The 19,981-nt window shown below is 35.5% G+C and overlaps 1 protein-coding gene across 1 annotated transcript in view; it reads left to right on the top strand.

Moving 5' to 3' along the window:
• The window catches only part of UGGT2 (UDP-glucose glycoprotein glucosyltransferase 2), a 184,825-nt gene that overhangs the window by 137,036 nt on the left and 27,808 nt on the right, over nt 1-19,981 (top strand). Inside the window, exons 28-33 of the mRNA XM_058548392.1 lie at nt 750-908; nt 1,254-1,339; nt 8,315-8,399; nt 14,323-14,405; nt 17,110-17,208; nt 18,240-18,324. Of these exons, the coding sequence (XP_058404375.1) occupies nt 750-908; nt 1,254-1,339; nt 8,315-8,399; nt 14,323-14,405; nt 17,110-17,208; nt 18,240-18,324 (597 nt within the window). The remainder of the gene's footprint in view (nt 1-749; nt 909-1,253; nt 1,340-8,314; nt 8,400-14,322; nt 14,406-17,109; nt 17,209-18,239; nt 18,325-19,981) is intronic.

The following is a 19,981-nucleotide window of genomic DNA, read 5'->3' as shown; positions in this document are numbered from 1 at the left end:
AGAAAAAGCTTCATCCCTAAAATATTTATTATAAAACTTGCAATAGACGAAAATCTGGAAACAGTTGAAGTGTCCAGCCATTTAAAAGGATGTTTATAGAGATAGGGACATGTCTTGGAAAACTATATTTAATGAAAAGCAGGTTACACTTTCTTAGAAAAAAAATTTATGCAAAGAGATAGAAATCAGTGAGTCAATGTGTATGAGAATGTTTAGTCTGTAGATGATTTCTTTTTTTTCTCTTTTCCGCTTTCTTATATTTTTTAAATTTTCTTTAATGAGCATATGTTAGAGTGGAAAACAATTAAACATTAATTTTTAAAAATTACAAGAAAGGCAATAGATGATAAGTTGGCTTTCTTGCCAGATCTGAAGTGGGAGCTCTAGGGCAACAGCAAATGAAGCAGCTCCTTTGAGGAGTTTCCTATCTAAATCTGTCTTGAAGAGACCTTGAATACTACAACTCACAGGGCACCCATCCCTGCTCACATCTTTCCTGATTGTGATATTGGTGCATATAGCATGAGGTAGGAGTAGAGCTGATGTCATGGGAAAAGAAAAAAATGCTCATCATGAACTTTGCTCTTCAAGAAATTGATTCAACCACTAAGTTCACTCATGTAAAAGAAAGACTTGAAGTTGCCCCCCAAAATACATTGGCTAATATTAAAATAATCACATTTATTTCTTATAAAGTTTGTATTATGAGAATTACTGATACCAAAAACAATGACATATTTTCTCCATAGATTGAGAGAACTGTTACAGCAGAATATGAACTAGAATATCTACTACTTGAAGGACACTGCTTTGATATAATAACAGAACAACCTCCTCGGGGTCTGCAGTTTACACTAGGCACAAAAAATAAACCTGTCGTGGTTGATACAATAGTGATGGCCAATCTTGTAAGTATTATAAGTACTTAATTTATGGTATTATATGTTTTGGTGAAATCCTCTAAGTTTTCCTAATAATAAGGTGAAATAATTTTTATCCTGCTATTGCTGAACAGCTCCCCAAAAACAAAATTGAATCCTTAAGATAATTAAATAAAACAAAAATGAAGGGAATCATACTCTCAGAATGTGCTTTTACAGGTTATTGCAAAACCTTCTTCCTTGAAATTCATTTATAGAATTCATTCCACAGTTAGTAAATGCTTTCTTAGATGATTCATGTATAATCTTTATTGAACAGTTGGATATGTTTTTAGTCATATAACTGGGATCATATTTTTCTCATCTTAAAAGGGATATTTTCAATTAAAAGCAAACCCAGGTGCTTGGATCCTGAAGTTACGCCAAGGAAAATCTGAAGATATTTATCAAATAGTTGGGTGAGCTATATAAACCCCTTTTAAATTTTTATATGTGAATAAGTTTTTAGTGTGATATAACCAAGGTCATCAAAACAACTAAAGTGTTCACAAATACCATTACTATAAAACAAAAACTACTTATAAAACTGTGACATTTGTTCTTATCAGTTTTATTTCAAAAATATAAAAGATATGCCTAAAGTATATATCTTGTTCTGTATCTCCTTTACTTAACTGTTTTCTATAGAATTTGCCATGTATTACCATAATTAATATATTTATCTTTTAATGACAATATAGTATGTATTAGATCTTATATAACAAAGCTATTATCCATGGGTTATGTTCAGTTTTTCGTTTTTATAAATAAGAATTGGTTTCTTTCACAGTAACTTCCCTGCTCATCAGTGAGCACAGTATAAAGCAGACAGCATCAAACTTTTTCTATTAGGAGCCAGTAGTAAATAGTTAATGTTTGAGGGAACATATGATTTTTGTCAATATTCTTTTTTTTAACAACCATTTTAAAATGTAAAAACCATTTTTAGGTCAGGGGCCATAAAAAATAGGCCACCAGCCTGATTTCACTTGCCAGCTATAGTTTGCCAATCCCTGGTAAAGTCTTTTTTATACCCCTTAATAAATATCTATAGTTTTCCTTTATTTCAATAAATATTTATTGAGCACCTATTGTTATACCAAGCACTGTGGTCAACAAAGATAGTATAGGGTTATGGATTATTGTACCTTTTTTTCGCTACTTTTTTTCCTTTTCCTTATACTGTGCCTAGCACCTAAAGTCAGTCAACAAGTATGCTTAATAATCAATGCACACAAAGCTGGGAATGCTTAATTCTGTGATGAGAAGGAGGATGGAGGAAGTGTGTTGACATTAGAATAAGATAGTACCTCAAGAGAAGGTAGAAGAATTATAGGAACTTACTGCTAGTAATACCGTAGGCAAAATATTCCAGGAAGAGGATAGAGGTACAAATGTCTCATCTAAAATTCTTAGGACCATATGTGTTTCAGAATTTAGAATTTTTCAGATTTTAGAAAGTTAATATAGTACCTACATCATATATTGTGACACATTGAGCAGGATCTAAGAAAGCATTTCATTAAGCAAACATCATTTCTATTGCAAAACGTATGAATATTCACACTAAAAGAGTATGTTAGGACTATAAAAGAAAACGAAAAGACAAGTCACAGACTGGGAGAAAAATCTTTACCAAGCATATATCCAACAAAGAATTTATATGTAGAATGTATAAAGAACTATCAAAACTCAACAATAAGAAAACAACCTGATAATTTACAAAAGACTTGAACAGACACTTCATCTGAGAAAGAAAAATGGATGGCAAATAAGCACATAAAAAAGATAGTCAACATCGTTAGTTATTAGGAAAATGCACATTTAAATAACAATGAGATACTGCCACACATCTATTAGAATATCTAGCATTAAAAAGACTGACGCTACCAAGTGCCAGTGAGGATATGAAGCAACAGGAACTGTCATACACTACCAGTGGGAATGTAGAATAGCACAACCACTTTGGAACAGTTTGTCAGGTCCTTAAAAATTTAAATATTCACATGATCCAGGGATTTCACTCATAGGTATTTACCCAAGATAAAGGGAAATATATGTTCATACAAGGACTTGTACATTAGTGTTCACAGCAGCTTTATTTGTAACTGCCAGGCCCTGGAAACAATCCAAATGTTAACAAGTGAAGGAATAATCAAAATGTGGTATATCCATATAATGGATTCCTACCCAGCACTATATAAGGGTGAACTATTGATACACGCAGTCACCCAGATGAATCTCAAAATGATTATGCTGAATAAAATAAGTGAGGCAAAAAAAAAAAAAAGAGAGAGAATACTTACTTTATGGTTCCTTTTATAAGTTGTAAAACACTAGGTAATACAAACTATAGTGACAGACATCATATGACTAGTTGCTTGGGGATGGGAGGTGGGTGGTCAGGTGAAAGCAGAGGACAATATTGGAGATAAACAGGTGAACAAAATACAGTTCCTACCCTTCCACAACTCGTTTCAGTAGGAGATGACAGTTAAGAAAATGAGTGACTATTAATAAATTATAAATGCTTTAAAAGAGTGTTATGGTGGTACAGAAAATAAGCAAAATACACTGTAACGTTTCTGTTGACTCTTCTTATAAAAACTATGGTTTCAAGGTACGATTTCAAGAACCATTCATGCTTTGCTTCAGCCTCTTGGATCTTGTGCAAAGTGTATTGCCAGGAACTCAGTGTTCCTAAATCTGCCACTACTGTTTCACCATTGTTTTTTTGCAAAGGGAAAGAAAGCCCTTTGGAATTAGATAAACTGTAATTCAAATCCCTCTCTGCCACCAGCTGTCTGGTTGACCTTGCATACATTTCTTTACCACCTGGAGTCTTTATTTCCTCATAACAAGAGGGGGTAATTCTACTTACCCTGTGGGATCTTGGTGAGGACTAAATGAGATAATCGTCATAGGATGCCATGTCTCACATATTGAGTAAATGTCCATTTCCTCCCCACTTACTCCTCTTCCTTCTTTACAAATTACAATTCTGTAAATTACTTTATATTATGTAATATATGTACAATATGTTTCTTATATATAATATGTATAATATATATTATGTAAAACTGTACATTATATTAGGTTTTATTTTATCTTCTTTACCATTATTTGCTATCTATAAATGGATGTTTAGGGAGAAAATAGCCCCTGATGATCATTATATTTTATGTACCACTAACATTATTAGTGGAAAACTGGTTTTTATTATTCACAATTAGACAACTTTTGGTAATAGAAATAATTTTAAATTTATTTGTATTACTTATAAACAATAAAACCATAAGCTTCTCTCAATCATAATTAACTCCAAATGTGAATAATATGTCACAAGATATCCAGAATGGAGAAAACATAAATGATGCTACTCTGTAATAAAATTTCTTTGAAATTAAAGTATCAGTAATGAAAAACAGCTCAATATAAAATATGATAAAAATAGAAATTCTGTTTATCCCAATTTATGATTTAATTCTGATTGATGTTACATTTATATTTAGGAAAAATGTTCTTGAAATATGCTGAAAAGCTAAGCTAAAATAATATTGACATGAGTTTCTAAGTCCAGATTTTAAAACCATGACTAAATAATTTGATATATTAAAGTTTGGCTTTTTGTTTATTATGCATAATCCTCGTGTACTTTTTATGTCTCTCTATCTTTTTGTAATCTTTAACTGCTGATCATCTGCCTATACTCAATGTTGACTGCTATTTACCTTGAATACAAAAGTACTCAATAAAATTATTCTCTCCTAGAAAAGAAAATCTTTGTAATTCTACTAAAATTAGGCAAGTGCTGCTTCTCAGATTTTCCTAATTAAATTGTAGAGAATAATGGATACTTTATATATATGGCTTCAATATGCTAAATTATATGCTAGCCTTTTCACTTGAAATCTTCAGAAAAACATTGCCAAATTGATATTTGTACATAATTTTAGTTTGGTACCTTTGAGACTAAACTGCTTCTCCTACATTTTATACAGGAGGCAGGAGAGATTTGGAACAAGGCTTTCCATTCTTTCTCCACAGTTCCTTGAGCTGGACCCTTTGTAAGCTAGCTTTGCACTGTCTGGCCCTGGCAGTAGTTAAAGCTCCCTCTTTGTGGAGCGCTTCTGTGAACTCTTAGAAGGCCTCTATTGCAGCACCTTGCTCTCTTTTGATTCTCTGGTCCCCATTGGTGCGTCTCTGTTCCAGTCGGCTTTTCTAACAACTCCCTCAGTCTCTGGGCATCCAGAGACTGGATGGTTATACCTGCAGCCTATTTTTGCTGAGGTCTGCTCATATCTCCAGGTTGCCATACTGGCAGGAGGTATGCTTGCTCCTTGCTAATAACAAAAGCAAATCTCTCTCCTGCTTGGCTACATCTGATCCATGGGAAATACTTACACATCACTTGCCCAGAAAACTCTAGGAGTTCAGGCCAGTCTCAAAGGCAATAGTACTCTCCTGGATTACAACAATAATAAATCAGTCTTCAAATATCATATCCTAGTCCGTGGTCCACTTTAACTTTCCCAAATATGAGCCAGACGCGGTCCTCCGTGTCTCCCAACTTCAGAAAATACATTGCAAAGTGCTTTCCCTTTAAAGCATCTACCTTACTGAGTTTAGGACTAGAAGGTAATACTCTTCCGCCCCTCTCCCCCAGAGGATATAGTTGTGGGGACTCACAGCCTGGCAATAGCTCTCTCCAGAGACATTCTTCAGCTTCATCTCACACAGTCCCTTCCCTGAAAGCTGTCTTACTGATGCCTCAGTTGAAGCATTCTAGCATCCTTTTACTACCCCTCCCAAAGAATCTTCTCTTTAGTTCTTTACCATCACATTACCATCAGTTAAATGTAAGTTTGACTAAATTCACTATTGATCATAGTTTTTATGTATGTCTTTTGATCTTTCACGATCATTTTTTGTTTGGGTGGCTGGCTTCTCATCTCAAAGAAGAATTCCCCCCCCCCCAAAGCCCCAGTAGATAGTTGTATGTCATAGCTGCACATCCTTCTAGTTGCTGTATGTGGAACGCGGCCTCAGCATGGCCAGAGAAGCGGTGCGTCGGTGCGCGCCCGGGATCGAACCCGGGCTGCCAGCAGCGGAGCCCGTGCACTTAACCGCTAAGCCACGGGGCCGACCCTCAAAGAAGAATTTAACACAGGAAGATGGACTCTTGACTGTGTTAGGAAGGATTGGAGGAGCAGGCTCTCTAGGAGGGCTGGCCCCCAGGAATGGCTCACAGAACAAAGCCAGGGAACTGACCAACCAGAAAGAGCCAGTACCTCTCCCATTATCAGAAAACTGAGAAAGCACAAAGCTGCTACTACCAGCATGTCAGCTGGCTCTCTGTAACCTGAAAGCTAAGAGATTGCACACTGGAACGCTACTGTAGAAAACCTCTATGTCTCTATGACTTTGCTTGCCAAAAGGAACTAGCCAAGCATGTTGCCCCTACCTCACTTCTAAATTCCAAATCACATGCAAGTATATCTCTCTCTTTAGCAGAATCTAATTATCAACCAGAGCTGTAGCTGCAAAAGAATCTAGGAACAAAAACAAAAAAGAGTTTTTAGCTTTCTGACTTCTGCAATATATGCTAAAAGGTAGAATGGATGTTGCCTGCCATATCATAATGTGCACCCAATTTCTATGAATATTTTTTTCCAGAAACATTAGTGGTATACTCTTGATCCTAAAGCCCTGAAAATTTTTTGCTTACTTTTTGTAAGTATTGATAAAAGCATTATAATTTTCCTCAGAATGCTTGAAACAAGGCTTCATCATTGTCTTCTGCCATCAAGTGTTGTGGAGAAGAAATGAGAGGCAGCGTGATTTACTTGTCCTCTACAAAAATTTAAAAGATATGTATATTTAGAATTCCAGGAAAAATGTCCTTTTTTAAAAAATAATGCTTTCTGACATGTAGTGAATCCTTTCATTTTGAAGTAAATGGCTTTTACTGAGATACAATATTCTCTCAAATCTCATTGGGAATATAAATTATTTGAATGCTCTCCTTTTTTTCCTGCATTAATTCCTTACCAGTGCAGTCCATGTCCTCTGACTGCTTAGCTTGTTTTCTTCATTTAAGCTGCCGACCGTCCTCACGTATCCAGTGACTTTTAGTTGTTTAGGGTTACTTATAAAGGCCTGGTGGTGTGGTGATGGAGAGCCAGACTACCTGGGCTCAGTTCGTACCCTCCTCAAAGGATGGTTGTATGGATTAAATGAGTTAACGTCTATAACGTGCTTGAAATAGTGCCTGAGATAGAGTAAGAGTCTTCATCACTCCTACCTCTCCCACCTGGTGGGACTGGAGAGCGGTGGATTTAGATCTTATACAGGTTTACCTGGCTCTGCCTTGGTCTCAGTGGACAGTGGATTTGATGGCTCAAGTTGCTGATGCCCTTGAGCAATGTTTGGTTCTGGAAGCTCTTGAAAGTTTTTAAGAAATTGGACACTTCTGCTACATAAGTTGGAACGCTTTCTATTTTCTAATGATAGTTGTTGGGCAGGGCTGTGCCTTCTACTTTGGTTTAGCCACCTCAGCTGGGGAGCTGAAAGTAAGAGGGAGTCAAAAGTGTGTGTGAGTCAGCATAGCACTAGAATCCCCAGATTTTCATTTTAGAAAAATATTCAAGTGTATGTTATAAATCTGAACTCAAATTCTTTCTGATTGCTTCCCCCTTTGAGAAAATTCAATTTTATTGTAAATGTTTTTTATGGTAGCATGTTTTAGTATATAGTGAGAATAGTATAAAAATAGTTATTGATCAAAGCTGTCATATTTGATTTATGCAGTTTTGAAAATTAGACAATGAAATACATTATGTATAATATAAAATAGAAACATTCAAGTGATCCAGATGGACATCATAGATTCATTTTCAGTCTTATGAGTTTAACAATGCACTTCAAATTTTGGTATTTGAAGTTGGATGTTGAAAAGTTGGACAGGGTAGAATTCCTTTGCTTATGATATATAAATGACTTATCTTAAAGTCTAGAAAATGTTCCGTATTTTAATTATCATTGCAGTATATCAAAGAGATATTAAAGATTTCACTTTTGTGATAATCTTGGTATACAACAACAAAGATAAGCAATAATTTGAGTTTCTGAGTGATTAGGCAATATCGAATTTAGTGAGTTACTTTTATACCATTGTAATTTGGATTAAGTTAAAATGGATTTGATAATTTTGAAAATGATAATGTATTACAGCATATCTGAATTGACTGTAGAAACAGCAAATATGATATATACACAAGTGATATTATACTTATGTTTACTGCAGAATGAATTTATTCTGTTTTTTATACCATCATAATTGTATGTCTTTTCTTAAATTGGTTATAGACATTTTCATGTTTTTCTACTTTTAGGCACGGAGGAACTGACTCTCAACCAGACGTAGGAGATGTCATTGTTGTGTTAAACAGCTTCAAGAGCAAAATACTGGAAGTACAAGTGTGTGAGGCAGAAGCTTTTTATAGGCTTTCTTCTTAATATTAAGAATTATCTTTTTGTCCTTAATTAATTGATTAATTTTTATTTAACAACTAATTTTACTACCTAGAATGTCATGTTGGAACTCTGGCAATGCAAGGAAGAAGAGGGTTAAGTTCATGAAAGGAAAGCAGAGAGCTTAAAGATAGAAGAAAAAGAATTTTTTTTTTAAGTTACAATGTGTCTAATATATCTACTGTATCTGTAGCCAGATAATACTACAAATTATCTAGAGATGAGATCAGGAACCCAGGTTGAAAAGTTAGCCCTGAAAATAAAAAGTGATATTTGTTTTCTTTACAAAAAACAAAACAAAGAGCCGGCCCGGTGGTGTAGTGGTTAAGTTCATGGGCTCCGCTTCAGCAGCCCAGGGTTCGCAGGTTCGGATCTCAGGCGCGGACCTATGCACCATTTATCAAGCCGTGTGTGGCGGCGTCTCACATACAAAAAATAGAGGAAGATTGGTACAGATGTTAGCTCAGGGACAATCTTTCTCACCAAAAAATGAACAAAAACAAAACAAAACAAAAAAACAACAGAGAGAAAAAGAGTTTTTAATGATGGCAGGTTTTGTTCTTTTAGACCAACCCACCTACTTAAAACTAGTAAAAATGTTGGGTAAAATGTTTTTTAAAAATCTTAAAAGTAATGAAGAACTTTAATGAACAGTAATGAAATAGTAAGGATAATAAGGAAATACAAAATGAAAATTAAAGGGAAAATAAGAACCTAGTGAAATAAGCAAGCACAGAAGCTTCTCTTGTCCCAAGAAAGCTGCTATTGCCCTGAGACATTTGTCTGTCCTGGTACACTTGAACTATCATTTTGATTTAATTTGCAGGGTGATGGGGACAGAAACTAAAACCCTGGACCCACATAAAGTGGGTAATCTATTAGAAGACCCTCTACAATAATCTGGCTATAGCTTCAGGGTAAGGATGAACCATAGTAAATTATCCCACACAGTCCTTTAGCCCAAATTTTTATCACCTAGTAGTCCAGGGAACTCTGAGCCTTAAGTTTGCATTTAACTTTATAGTTCCAGATTGATAAGGTTATACATGCATCTGGCAAAAATATCCATATATCTCTGGAATAAGATTACAGTATTCAAATACACAAAGAAAACTGGCAGAAACAAAAAACAACAGAAAGCAGATACACAAACACTGCATATATTAGCATTATTGACACAGACTCTGAAAAAACTGTGCTTACAGTATTTAAATAAATAAAAGACAAGCTTGAAAACAATTGCAGGGAACAGGAAACTATAAAAAATACATCTAATTTTATTTAACAGTAGAACTTCTAAAACTGAGCAATAGAATAACCAAAATTAAGAATTCACTGGATGACTTGAACATGCCTGAAGAGAGAATTAGTGAGTTGGAGGATAAACCAGAAAACAGTATCCGAAATACAACAGGGACGTTAAGAAAAAAAGAGGAAAATACAGCAGAGAGCATAAAAGGAATAGAGAATAGAGTAAAAAATCTAAGATACCAGGATTGCATTTAAACCTAGCTCCGCCACTCACTAGCTGTGTGACCTCTTATTTTTCTCATCTATCAAATGGAGTTAATAGAACCTACCTTATATGTCTGTTATAAGGATAAGATAGATAGATAGCTTTGTAAAGTGCTTTATAAGTGTTGAGTAAATAAAATCAGTTTAAATGGAGTTTCAGAAGATGTTGAAAGAAAGAATGAGGGTACAGGTATTATTTGAAGCAATAATGGCTGAGAATTTTCATGAATTTCAAGATATCAATTTGCATATTCAAGAAGTCCAGTGATTCCTAGGCAAGGTAATTAAAAGGAAATCCATACAAGAATCTTATTGATAAAACTGTGGAAAACCAAAGACAAAGAGAAATCTTAGGAGTAAGCAGAGGAAAAAAGAAAAATTACCTTCAAAGAGCTATAGTTAGTTTAACAGTGGATTTTTCAGCAATAACAGTGAAAGCCAGAAGATACTAGAATGATATTTAAAAGCACTAAATGAAAAAAGGATTGCCAACCTAGAATAACTTACCCCAAAAAGATATCTTTCAGGAGGAAACATAAAACAAGGTATTTTCAGACAAATTAAAAAACTGAATTTGCCACAGCACACTCACACTAAAAGAAATTCTAAAAGATGTACTTCAGGCAGAAAAAAAGTTATCTCAGATGGAAAGTCTGAGTTTGAGAAAAGAATGAAGAGAAAAGAAAATGGCAAATATGTGAATGAATCTATGAACAGTGAGTATATAAAACAAAAGTAATATCTTAGAATTTTTAAAATATATAGAATTGAAAAACATAACAAAAGCATTTAAGCAGTAAGATAAATGGGGTTGTTTGCAATAACACATAAAGTTCTTATATTGACCAGGGCGAGGGTAATGATTACTTTTAGACTCTAGGGAAAATATGAATTATTAATTTAAGATAACCACTAAAAGAATAGAAACAAGACATATTGTCATAGTAAAGAAAAATGGAATGAAATAATATAAAGAGACTAAGAAAGGAGAAGAAATAAAGCAGAGCATATGGGACATAGAAGACTCACAAAATAGTAAGTTAGAATTTAATCCAATTACATTAAATGTAAATGGACTAAATGTTCCAATTAAAAGATGAAGATTGTTATGCTGGATTTTAAAACAATTCCAACTATACATTGTTTGCAGAAAACACACCTAATGTATAAGAATACAGCTTCATGGTGAGGATGAAAATAAAATACAAGTGTGGCAAAAGTATAATAGGCCAATACTAACCTAAACAAAGCTTGTATGACTATACTAATATCAGAGATATTAGACATTAAGACAAATAACATTATTAAAAGATCATTTTATAGATAAGACAGAAATAGAATTAAAAAGAGAAATTGACAATTGTCTGTCATATTGGGATAGTTTTAACACACATCTCTCAGTACTTGATAGAACAAGTGAACTGAAAAGTCAATAGAGATATAGAAGATTTGAACAGTGTGATTATAAATCTTCACCTAATAGACATATAGAACACAACACCCAATAACACCAAATGAACAATATTTCAAATGCACAGAAAACATTGATAAAAATAAGCTTTACATTTAGTTGAAAAGCAAGTTTCAACAAATTTCAGAAGAATAAAATACAGAGTATGTTCTCTATCTGTAATGCAGTAGAGTAGAAATTAATATCCAGACATAACTAGGAAATATCCGTATGGTTGGAATCTCTAAGATCCAATAACAATAGTCTACCAAAGCTCTCATCTTATATAGTGCCTACATCCTAAACTGTTTCACCAAATTATACCTTGCATCCCACATCATAAGCTGTTCATAATCACTCTACTATTTATCCTGTGATCAGTTGTACATGTTGCTCACACTCATATTTGATACTTTCTCCTATATTGACCTTGGCTTCCCTTCTCAATAATAACTTACACTCTCCTTGAATACATTTCCTTCTGGCCATTCCAGGTGAAAAATCCCATGAAACCCAGATCAGCTGCTTGAGATACTAACTCAGCGCGAGCCTTTAGGACCAGCATTCCAGCTAGTTTTGTCCTAGCCCTGCAAACAGGAGAAAAAAACTGTTTCTGTCAGTGTGGTGGGGGGGAGGGAGAGGGAGCAGCAATTCCATCTTTGAGCAGTTTTAAGTTTTCTTGAGATGAAATTTTGCACTCTGAATTGCTTATAATTTGACCTGTTGGTCTGTAGGATAGAGCAGGACTAAGTCTTTGACCCATCAAATCTTTGAGGGTAATAGTCCTGCCCTACTTGAATCAAACATTCTACAGCCTAACTACCTAGGTCCTTCCATTGTTTTTAGTAACGCTGTTTTATTTCCTCACAGTCTGTGTCTCAGAATTACACAAAAAGATAGAAAAAAGGGAGGAGAAAAGATAAGCAAAACAGAAGATCAGCTCATGAACTCTTGAACTCATGAACAGTATCGCACTAATAGGAACTCCAGAAAGAAGGAACAGAGAAAATGGAAGAGGGAAAGTATTCCACAAATAAAGAGAGAGAAAAATATTCATATTGAAAGGGTTCACAAATTAGGATGTGTGAAAAATGGCCCACATAAGATCCTAATAACTACCAAGGAGAAAAGGCAGGTCACTGCAATACAGTGACACTAACACTGGCATCAGACTTTTCATTTTCAAAATGGATGTTAACAGCAAAACAAAGCCTTTAATGTTTTGAGGAAAATTATTTTGAACCTAGGATTCTTTAGCCAAATTCATAGCCAGATGTGAAGGCAGTTATTTTCTGAAGTATGAAGATTTAGAAAAATTATTTTTCACACCCCTTCTTGAAGATGTTTGCCAGCACAATGAAGATGAAGACCAAGAAAGAGAAAGATAGGTAGTGAAAATCCATGCAAAGAAGGCCTGGAAAGAAACAGGCAGTTAATTGTTGAGCTCGAAGAAAAATGTATTCAAGAAAACAGGAATTCTAGACAATTAAGTAACATGCGTAATAAACTGGAAAATATTAGTTATGTGGTAAAGAAGAAATATGTCTCAGCACGAGAAAAAATAGATACAATAAAATTTCAAGAAAAAATACTTCCTTGTTGGAAAGTAAGAAAGCAGAATCCATCTGAACTAGCAAGAGTCTTCTATGAGTGGCACAGTGGACACATCATTGTAACTGTACAGAGGAAATATAATTGTAGTAGCCTTTCAAACTCTTCAGTGAGGAGTATTTACATTGTCACAATAAGCACTTTTTACTGATTTTCAAGTTGTGGAATAAACATGGCAAAATGCAAAAGATATAATTATGTTTACCTAAATAAATGTAAATATATATACTATGCTAAAGTAAGGGTTTAGCTAATTTAAGTTGGGAGGTGGAGGGAAAAGGTGGAGATATTAGTATCTTTATCTTATAAACAGGGTATGCAAGGTATATTGAAATTGTTAGAATAAAAAATAGAGATTTAGGGGCCGGCCCCGTGGCCTAGCAGTTAAGTGTGCGTGCTCCGCTGCTGGTGGCCCGGGTTTGGATCCCAGGCACGCACCAAGGCACCACTTGTCAAGCCATGCTGTGGCAGTGTCCCATATAAAGTGGAGGAAGATGGGCACAGATGTTAGCCCAGGGCCAGTCTTCTTCAGCAAAAAGAGGAGGATTAGCATGGATGTTAGCTCAGGGCTGATCTTCCTCACAAAAAAAAAAAAAAATAGAGATTTAAATATTATTTAAAGTTACAAAAATACTCAGTAGAAGAATTAATTATAAAGATATTACTACCAAAAAGGGGAAGGGAAGCGTGATATGAATGAGTTAATCATCTATCATCACAAAGAATGGATAATGTCTAAACTCTCTGAATCCAGATATACTAGTAGGTAACATCTAAAGTTGATAAATCAGTAAATACAAGTATAACCCCATTAGTTAGCAGTATGGAGGTAACAACCAAAATAACTGAAAACAATGGGGGCCGGCCCTGTGGTGTAGCGGTTAAGTGCACGTGCTCTGCTGCTGGCGGCCTGGGTTTGGATCCTGGGCGCGCACCGATGCACCACTTGTCAGACCATGCTGTGGCGGCGTCCCATATAAAGTGGAGGAAGATGGGCACAGATGTTAGCCCAGGGCCAGTCTTCCTCAGCAAAAAGAGGAGAATTGGCATGGACGTTAGCTCAGGGCTGATCTTCCTCACAAAAAAAAAAAAAAAGAACTGAAGACAAGAGGTTGAATTGATAGTTGGAACCAGATTGTGTCTATAATGTACTAAGATCTTCCATGGCTTCGTTTACTGCAACTACCTTAAGTTTACAAGGGTCGCTTTGCCCAATATGTTTCACTTTCTAACCATGCAGCATATTACTTAAAGCTGCAAAATTCTAAAATTTTTCTTTACCATGCCATCTAGGTGCAAAAAAAGCCAGACCAAATTAAGGAAGATGTCCTTACTGATGAGGATGAAAAAAAAGGAATATGGGATTCCATTAAAAGGTAATTACAAATGAATATTTTAACATGCATGTAAGTGTAGATCCATCAGGAGTCTAGTATGTGGAAGCCCTGCAGGTGGTGAACATTTAAGTAAAGCACAGATCCTCTCCTCTAGGAAGGATGAGATAGATGCCTAAATGTTAATAGTACAAGATAGGAAGCTGGAGCTGTCAGACAGCTGCAAACAAAGTGCTCTACAAACCAAGGGAGAAAAGGGCTGTATCCAGTTAGGAGGAACCTCAGAAAAGACTCCTTGGAGAGTTGTGTGGCCAAGATGTATTCTAAAGGATGGACAGGGTTTCAAAAGTTGAAGATAGAGTGAAAGTACTTGGTTATGTGAAGTCAAAAAGATTGAATATGTTCCTCAAGGAACAGAAAGTAGCCCAGGTTAGCTGGGACATTGACTATAATAATCTGTAAGTTAGGTTAGGACCTATATTAGTTAATCAAAAAAGGAATATATTGGCTCACATATCTGAAGAGTCCAGGATGACTCTTTGGGCATTTTGATGATGTGATCTAGAAAGTTTCTCTCTCTCTCTCTCTCTATTTGATTATCTGTGCCTCCTTCATTTTCAGATAAACTTTTATAAGGAGAAGTTTGCCATCTCCAGTGGAAAGAGGTTGCTTCTTTCTAAATAGTACCAGCAAAAGTTCTAAGGCTGACTCACTGGTCCAGCTCTAGCCATGTGTCCCGAACTGAACTTTTCACTATGACTGACTGACCAAGCTTGGGTCATATGCCTGCCTCTAGAGCCAGTGAGAAGGCTGTCCCACCTAAACCTCATAGAATGAAATTTGAGGAGGAATGGTCTCTCACCTCCCATCCCCACACTGGCCCAAAATACCAGGTTATTATTACTAGAAGTGTAAAGGATGTTAGGCAAAAACAAAAGCTGTCTGCTGTAGATCCACGTTGTAGAGAACTTTGAAAGTCTGTTTTAGAGATTTGAACTTAATTTGAGTTATGATGAAGCAGCATTGATCATTTTTATCAAGGATAAGAAATAGAAACATTAGGCCAAACAGGCTTAACGACCTAAGCAGATTGTCTTATACCAATCAGAAGCACTCCCATCGTTTTGTATTTCACCCAATTTAGGCCTCTTTTTCTGTAGTTGACTCCTTGTTTGATAAGAAGAATCATGTTACTGTCCCAGTATGTGTATTGAGCTAGTTACTGACAGAGAAAGACTCAAGCCCACTCACTTTGAAATGATTTGGAAAGTAGGTATGTTTGACAGGGGATAATGAAACAGAATCTGGACATTTTAGAGAGTATCTGTCTGTGACCTTCCGTTAAAACCAGAAGGTAGAGACAAGAATGAATGAAGATAACTGTTCAATTATGGCACAGCCACTTGCTATACAAAAAGGATACCAAAACCAAGGTAGTGCTTTGTGTTAGAAAGAAGGTAAGTTTGGGAGATGGGAACTCCTCCAGATACGTAAGCGTTGTGTGTATTATAGTGCTTTCACTTGCATCTTAGTTTTAATCCTAACCCAGAGTGATTTTGTCCCCCACTGAATCAACCATATGTGTTTTTTTATTTGGGGGATTATAATAAAAAAAGATTTGAAAAATGCTTCTGTCATAACAATTCCTATTTGGTAAAATAAATTCTATGATGGTTATAAATTGTTTAGTTTTCCAAATTTTAGTCATTCTAAATACCTGTGCATATAAAAATGAGATTTTTAATTAAATAAGATTTTTAAATGGGAAAAACCAGAAATTATACTTTATGAACACCCCAAATAAAAGATTCAGTCACTTTTATGTATGAGATGGGGCATATCATATAAAAGCTGGTATGGGTCTAAATAGTGTTGAAAATAACAACTGGTCCCAGGTGAAGCGACTGTGATGTAATCCAGTGAGTGGATGTGACTCTCTAGTGCTCCCTTGTTCCTCATGGGGGCACACCCAAGGTACAGAGATCTCTGGCTCTAAATTGTAGGCGCCTTTTATAACATTTTATCCTGGGGGAGCCACATGGGCAGTACTCAAGGACCTACCCTATTACCACCTATGAAAATTCTTGCTGTGCCATATTATGCACTTGTACCTTCTGTTTCTCCCCTCATTATTGGCCTGTTTAATATAAAGTCTCAGTACATTAGATGTGGCAATGGCGTGCCGTAACTCATTCTTTGTTTTCAAAACAACTTTTTTGTATGTGTGTGAGGAAGACTGGCTCTGAGCTAACGTCCATTGCCAATCCTCCTCTTTTTGCTGAGGAGGATTAGCCCTGAGCTAACAGCTGTACCCATCTTCCTCTATTTTGTACGTGGGATGCCGCCACAGCATGGCCTGACAAGTGGTGCATAGGTCCGCGCCTGGGATCCAAACCCACAAGCCCTGGGCCGCCAAAGTGGAGCATGTGATCTTAACCTCTATGCCACCGGGCCGGCCCCTCAAAACAACTTCTGTAACTCACAAAGATTCAAAGATATTACCTCATTAACCTGTAATTGCATTCTATGTTATAAATTTTTTAAAATCATAAAACTTTGTTATATTATCATGTTTTAATATTAATAATTCATAATTGTTAGGAGAAGAACTTGTTTATAGTGTAATAATTATTACTTTGAAAGCATTCCTATTTTTATTGCTTATCAAATTTAATATTTTATTTAGTTATATAAAGTTTGCAGATGTGTATTAAGAAACTGTCAACCACTACTTTTTTATTCCAAGTTTCACAAGAAGATTGCATAAAGAAAAAGACAAAAAGGAAACAGACATTCTAAACATTTTTTCAGTTGCTTCTGGCCATTTATATGAACGCTTTTTAAGGTAGGTATATTTTTTATCTAATGTTTTGAAAACTAATACATTTACATGGTTCAAAAAGAATTTCAAAAGTTCAAAAGAGTAAAATAATGTGCAGTGAAAAAAATCTCCCACCTCTGTTTCCTTGATACCCAGGTCCCTATCCTGTAGGAAACCAATATTAATACTTTCATTTCCTGCCAAAGATATGTATAGACAAGCAAATATATATATAGAGAGAGATTTAACTTCTTTTTACCCAAATAGTAACACAGTTTATACTGCTCTGTACCTTGCTTTTTTTTAACCTAGAATTATGAGGGAAATATGTTTTTTAAATACATTGAAATTTCATGAGTTTGATTGATTTGGAATATCAGTGTTCTTGAAGGCTAGAAAATGAACATATTTAGTAACAAGATGATCTGTGAGAAAAAGCATATATAGTAAATTTTCATTTTCCAGTGAAGGAACACCTTGTTTCATAAAAAGGAGGAGGGGGGATGAGAGGAGGAAAGCATGTTTACAAACTACAAAGGGCTATTTTTTAACTATTTTTATAGAAGGATCACAGAGAATGCCTCAAAAATGTTTGAATATGTGTTGATGTTTTAAGATGGAACGTCCGTATCTTCTCCAGTCAGAGGTCTAGGATAGCAAAACAAGTGACCTGTCAGCTTGTCAACGCTTCAAGTTTCGCACACATGATATTAATGACACAGTGAGAGAGCCAAGATTAGACTGCAGTTCAGCTAAACAAGACTGTTTCAGACTAGCTTCTTTCTTTGTCAGCTGGAACAAACAAAAAGCAATCTATTTAGTCTGTCAGGTGTGTGTGTGTGTGTGTGTGTGTGTGTATATATATATATATATATGTCCTCATACCTTACATGCTTGATGAGCAGCCATAATATTTGAAGGTACTTCAGTCTATTTCTCCATAATTCATGGTGAAAAACTTCTAATTATTACCTTTAAATATTTAAAAGCCTTAAGAAAAGTAGGATGAACTACTATTAATGTTAGTTTTTTGTATTTAATGTTCTTTTATACAGAATTATGATGCTTTCTGTTTTACGTAACACCAAAACACCAGTGAAATTCTGGTTTCTAAAAAATTATCTCTCACCAACATTTAAAGTAAGTGTATTAATCTTTTTATTATAGAATGGTTAATGTTTGAATAGTAAATTCTTTATATCATTTTAAGTTCATATAACATTCCTCTTTTCAGAATGAGTCTTTTTACATGTGTATTTACTCAAATTACTATTTTTAATCAGTTTTAAAACTTTGGTATTCAGTATTTTTTACCTAGCTTAAGAAAAATTCTCTGCTGTTTTTATTTAAAGAATTGTTTAAAAGGACAGGAGATGGTTTATTTTTAAATAAACTCAAAATCAGAAGGATCGGTGGTTTTTCATGATAATGAAGATAATTAAATAAAATTTGGCAATGAAAAATATGTACAGTTTGTCAATAAAAAGAGTTGGATTCTGTCATATTTTGACAAAGATAGACTGGAAGAGTAGTTTCCAGAAAATATGAAAACTGCCATAGAAAATAGTTTGATATTACCGAGAACAATAGGCTCTTTTATCTTTGTACAGCACATTGATTGCTGTGGTAGTTAGGCACTGTATTTGGAAGTCAGAGGCAGTTTATATTTAGAAGTTTTCACGTGGCCTGTTGGATTACCCTTTACTCAGCCCCACATTCCTGCTGCAAAGTGTACCCGGTTTCTTCCTACAAATTAATCAGATTCCATGAAAATTAGGATCTTATTCAACACCAGTTTAAAGGAGTCTTCTATTTCTAGACCAAAACCAGTGGTAAAAGCAGAAATAAAACTAGCCATCCATGCTTTTATTCCTTAATATTGTCAGGCACATTGCTAAGTACTTTACCTACATTATTGAGTTGCTCTTCGTAAAATATTATTCCCACAGAATCAAGACTCAGAAATTACATTACTGTCTTGCACAGTTGGGAAGTATCCAAGACCACCACCCTTAGGTTCAGTAACTCACCAGAAGGACTCACAGAGCTCAGAAAAGGAATTATACTCACAGTTATGGCTTATTACAGCACAAGGATACAGATGAAAATCAGCAAAGCAGAGAGACACGTTAGAGCAGGGTCCAGGGGAGGCCAGACCCAGAGCTTCCAATTGTCCTCTCCACAGAGCTTATTTCTCCCAGCAGAAATGCATGACAATACACATGGAGTATTGCCAGCTAGGGAAGCTCACTCAAACTTTGGTGTCCAGAGCTTTTATTGGAGGGTAGCCTCATAGACCCACCTGACAGCCACTGTGGCTGACCTTAGCCTCCAGCCCCACCAGAGGTTGAGCTGATACCTTGTGGCCCAGGGTCCCCACCATAGGTCACATTGTTAGCATAAGCTATCTGATGTGGCCCAAGGTCCCCAGGTAAACAAAAACATTCTTATCAGGCAGGGTTTAAGTTTATAAAAATTCATCAAAGCTGCGCACTTATGTGTGTGGGTAGAGGTTACCTCCCAGGAGCCTCGGGCAAAGGGCTCAACCTTTCTTTGAGCAAGATTTGTCCTTTATAGCATAGGCCTGAGGTCAAACAGCTAATTGAGAACATAGCTGAGATTTGAACCCAAGCATTCTGACCTCAAAGCCCTGGTGCTTGACCTTTATGTAACAACTCCTCTGCCCGCCCCACCCCCCAACCAAGAGTGCTGCCTCCTGTGCTCATCTGGCAGTAGACAAAAAACTGAAAAGAACCCATAAATACGGACAAGAGCTAGTCTGTATTTAGAAACAAAT

Source organism: Diceros bicornis, chromosome 9, assembly GCF_020826845.1.
Source record: "Diceros bicornis minor isolate mBicDic1 chromosome 9, mDicBic1.mat.cur, whole genome shotgun sequence".
Lineage (NCBI taxonomy): Eukaryota > Metazoa > Chordata > Mammalia > Perissodactyla > Rhinocerotidae > Diceros > Diceros bicornis.
Note: the sequence above shows the minus strand (reverse complement) of the source record. Positions and strands in the feature narration are given on the sequence as shown.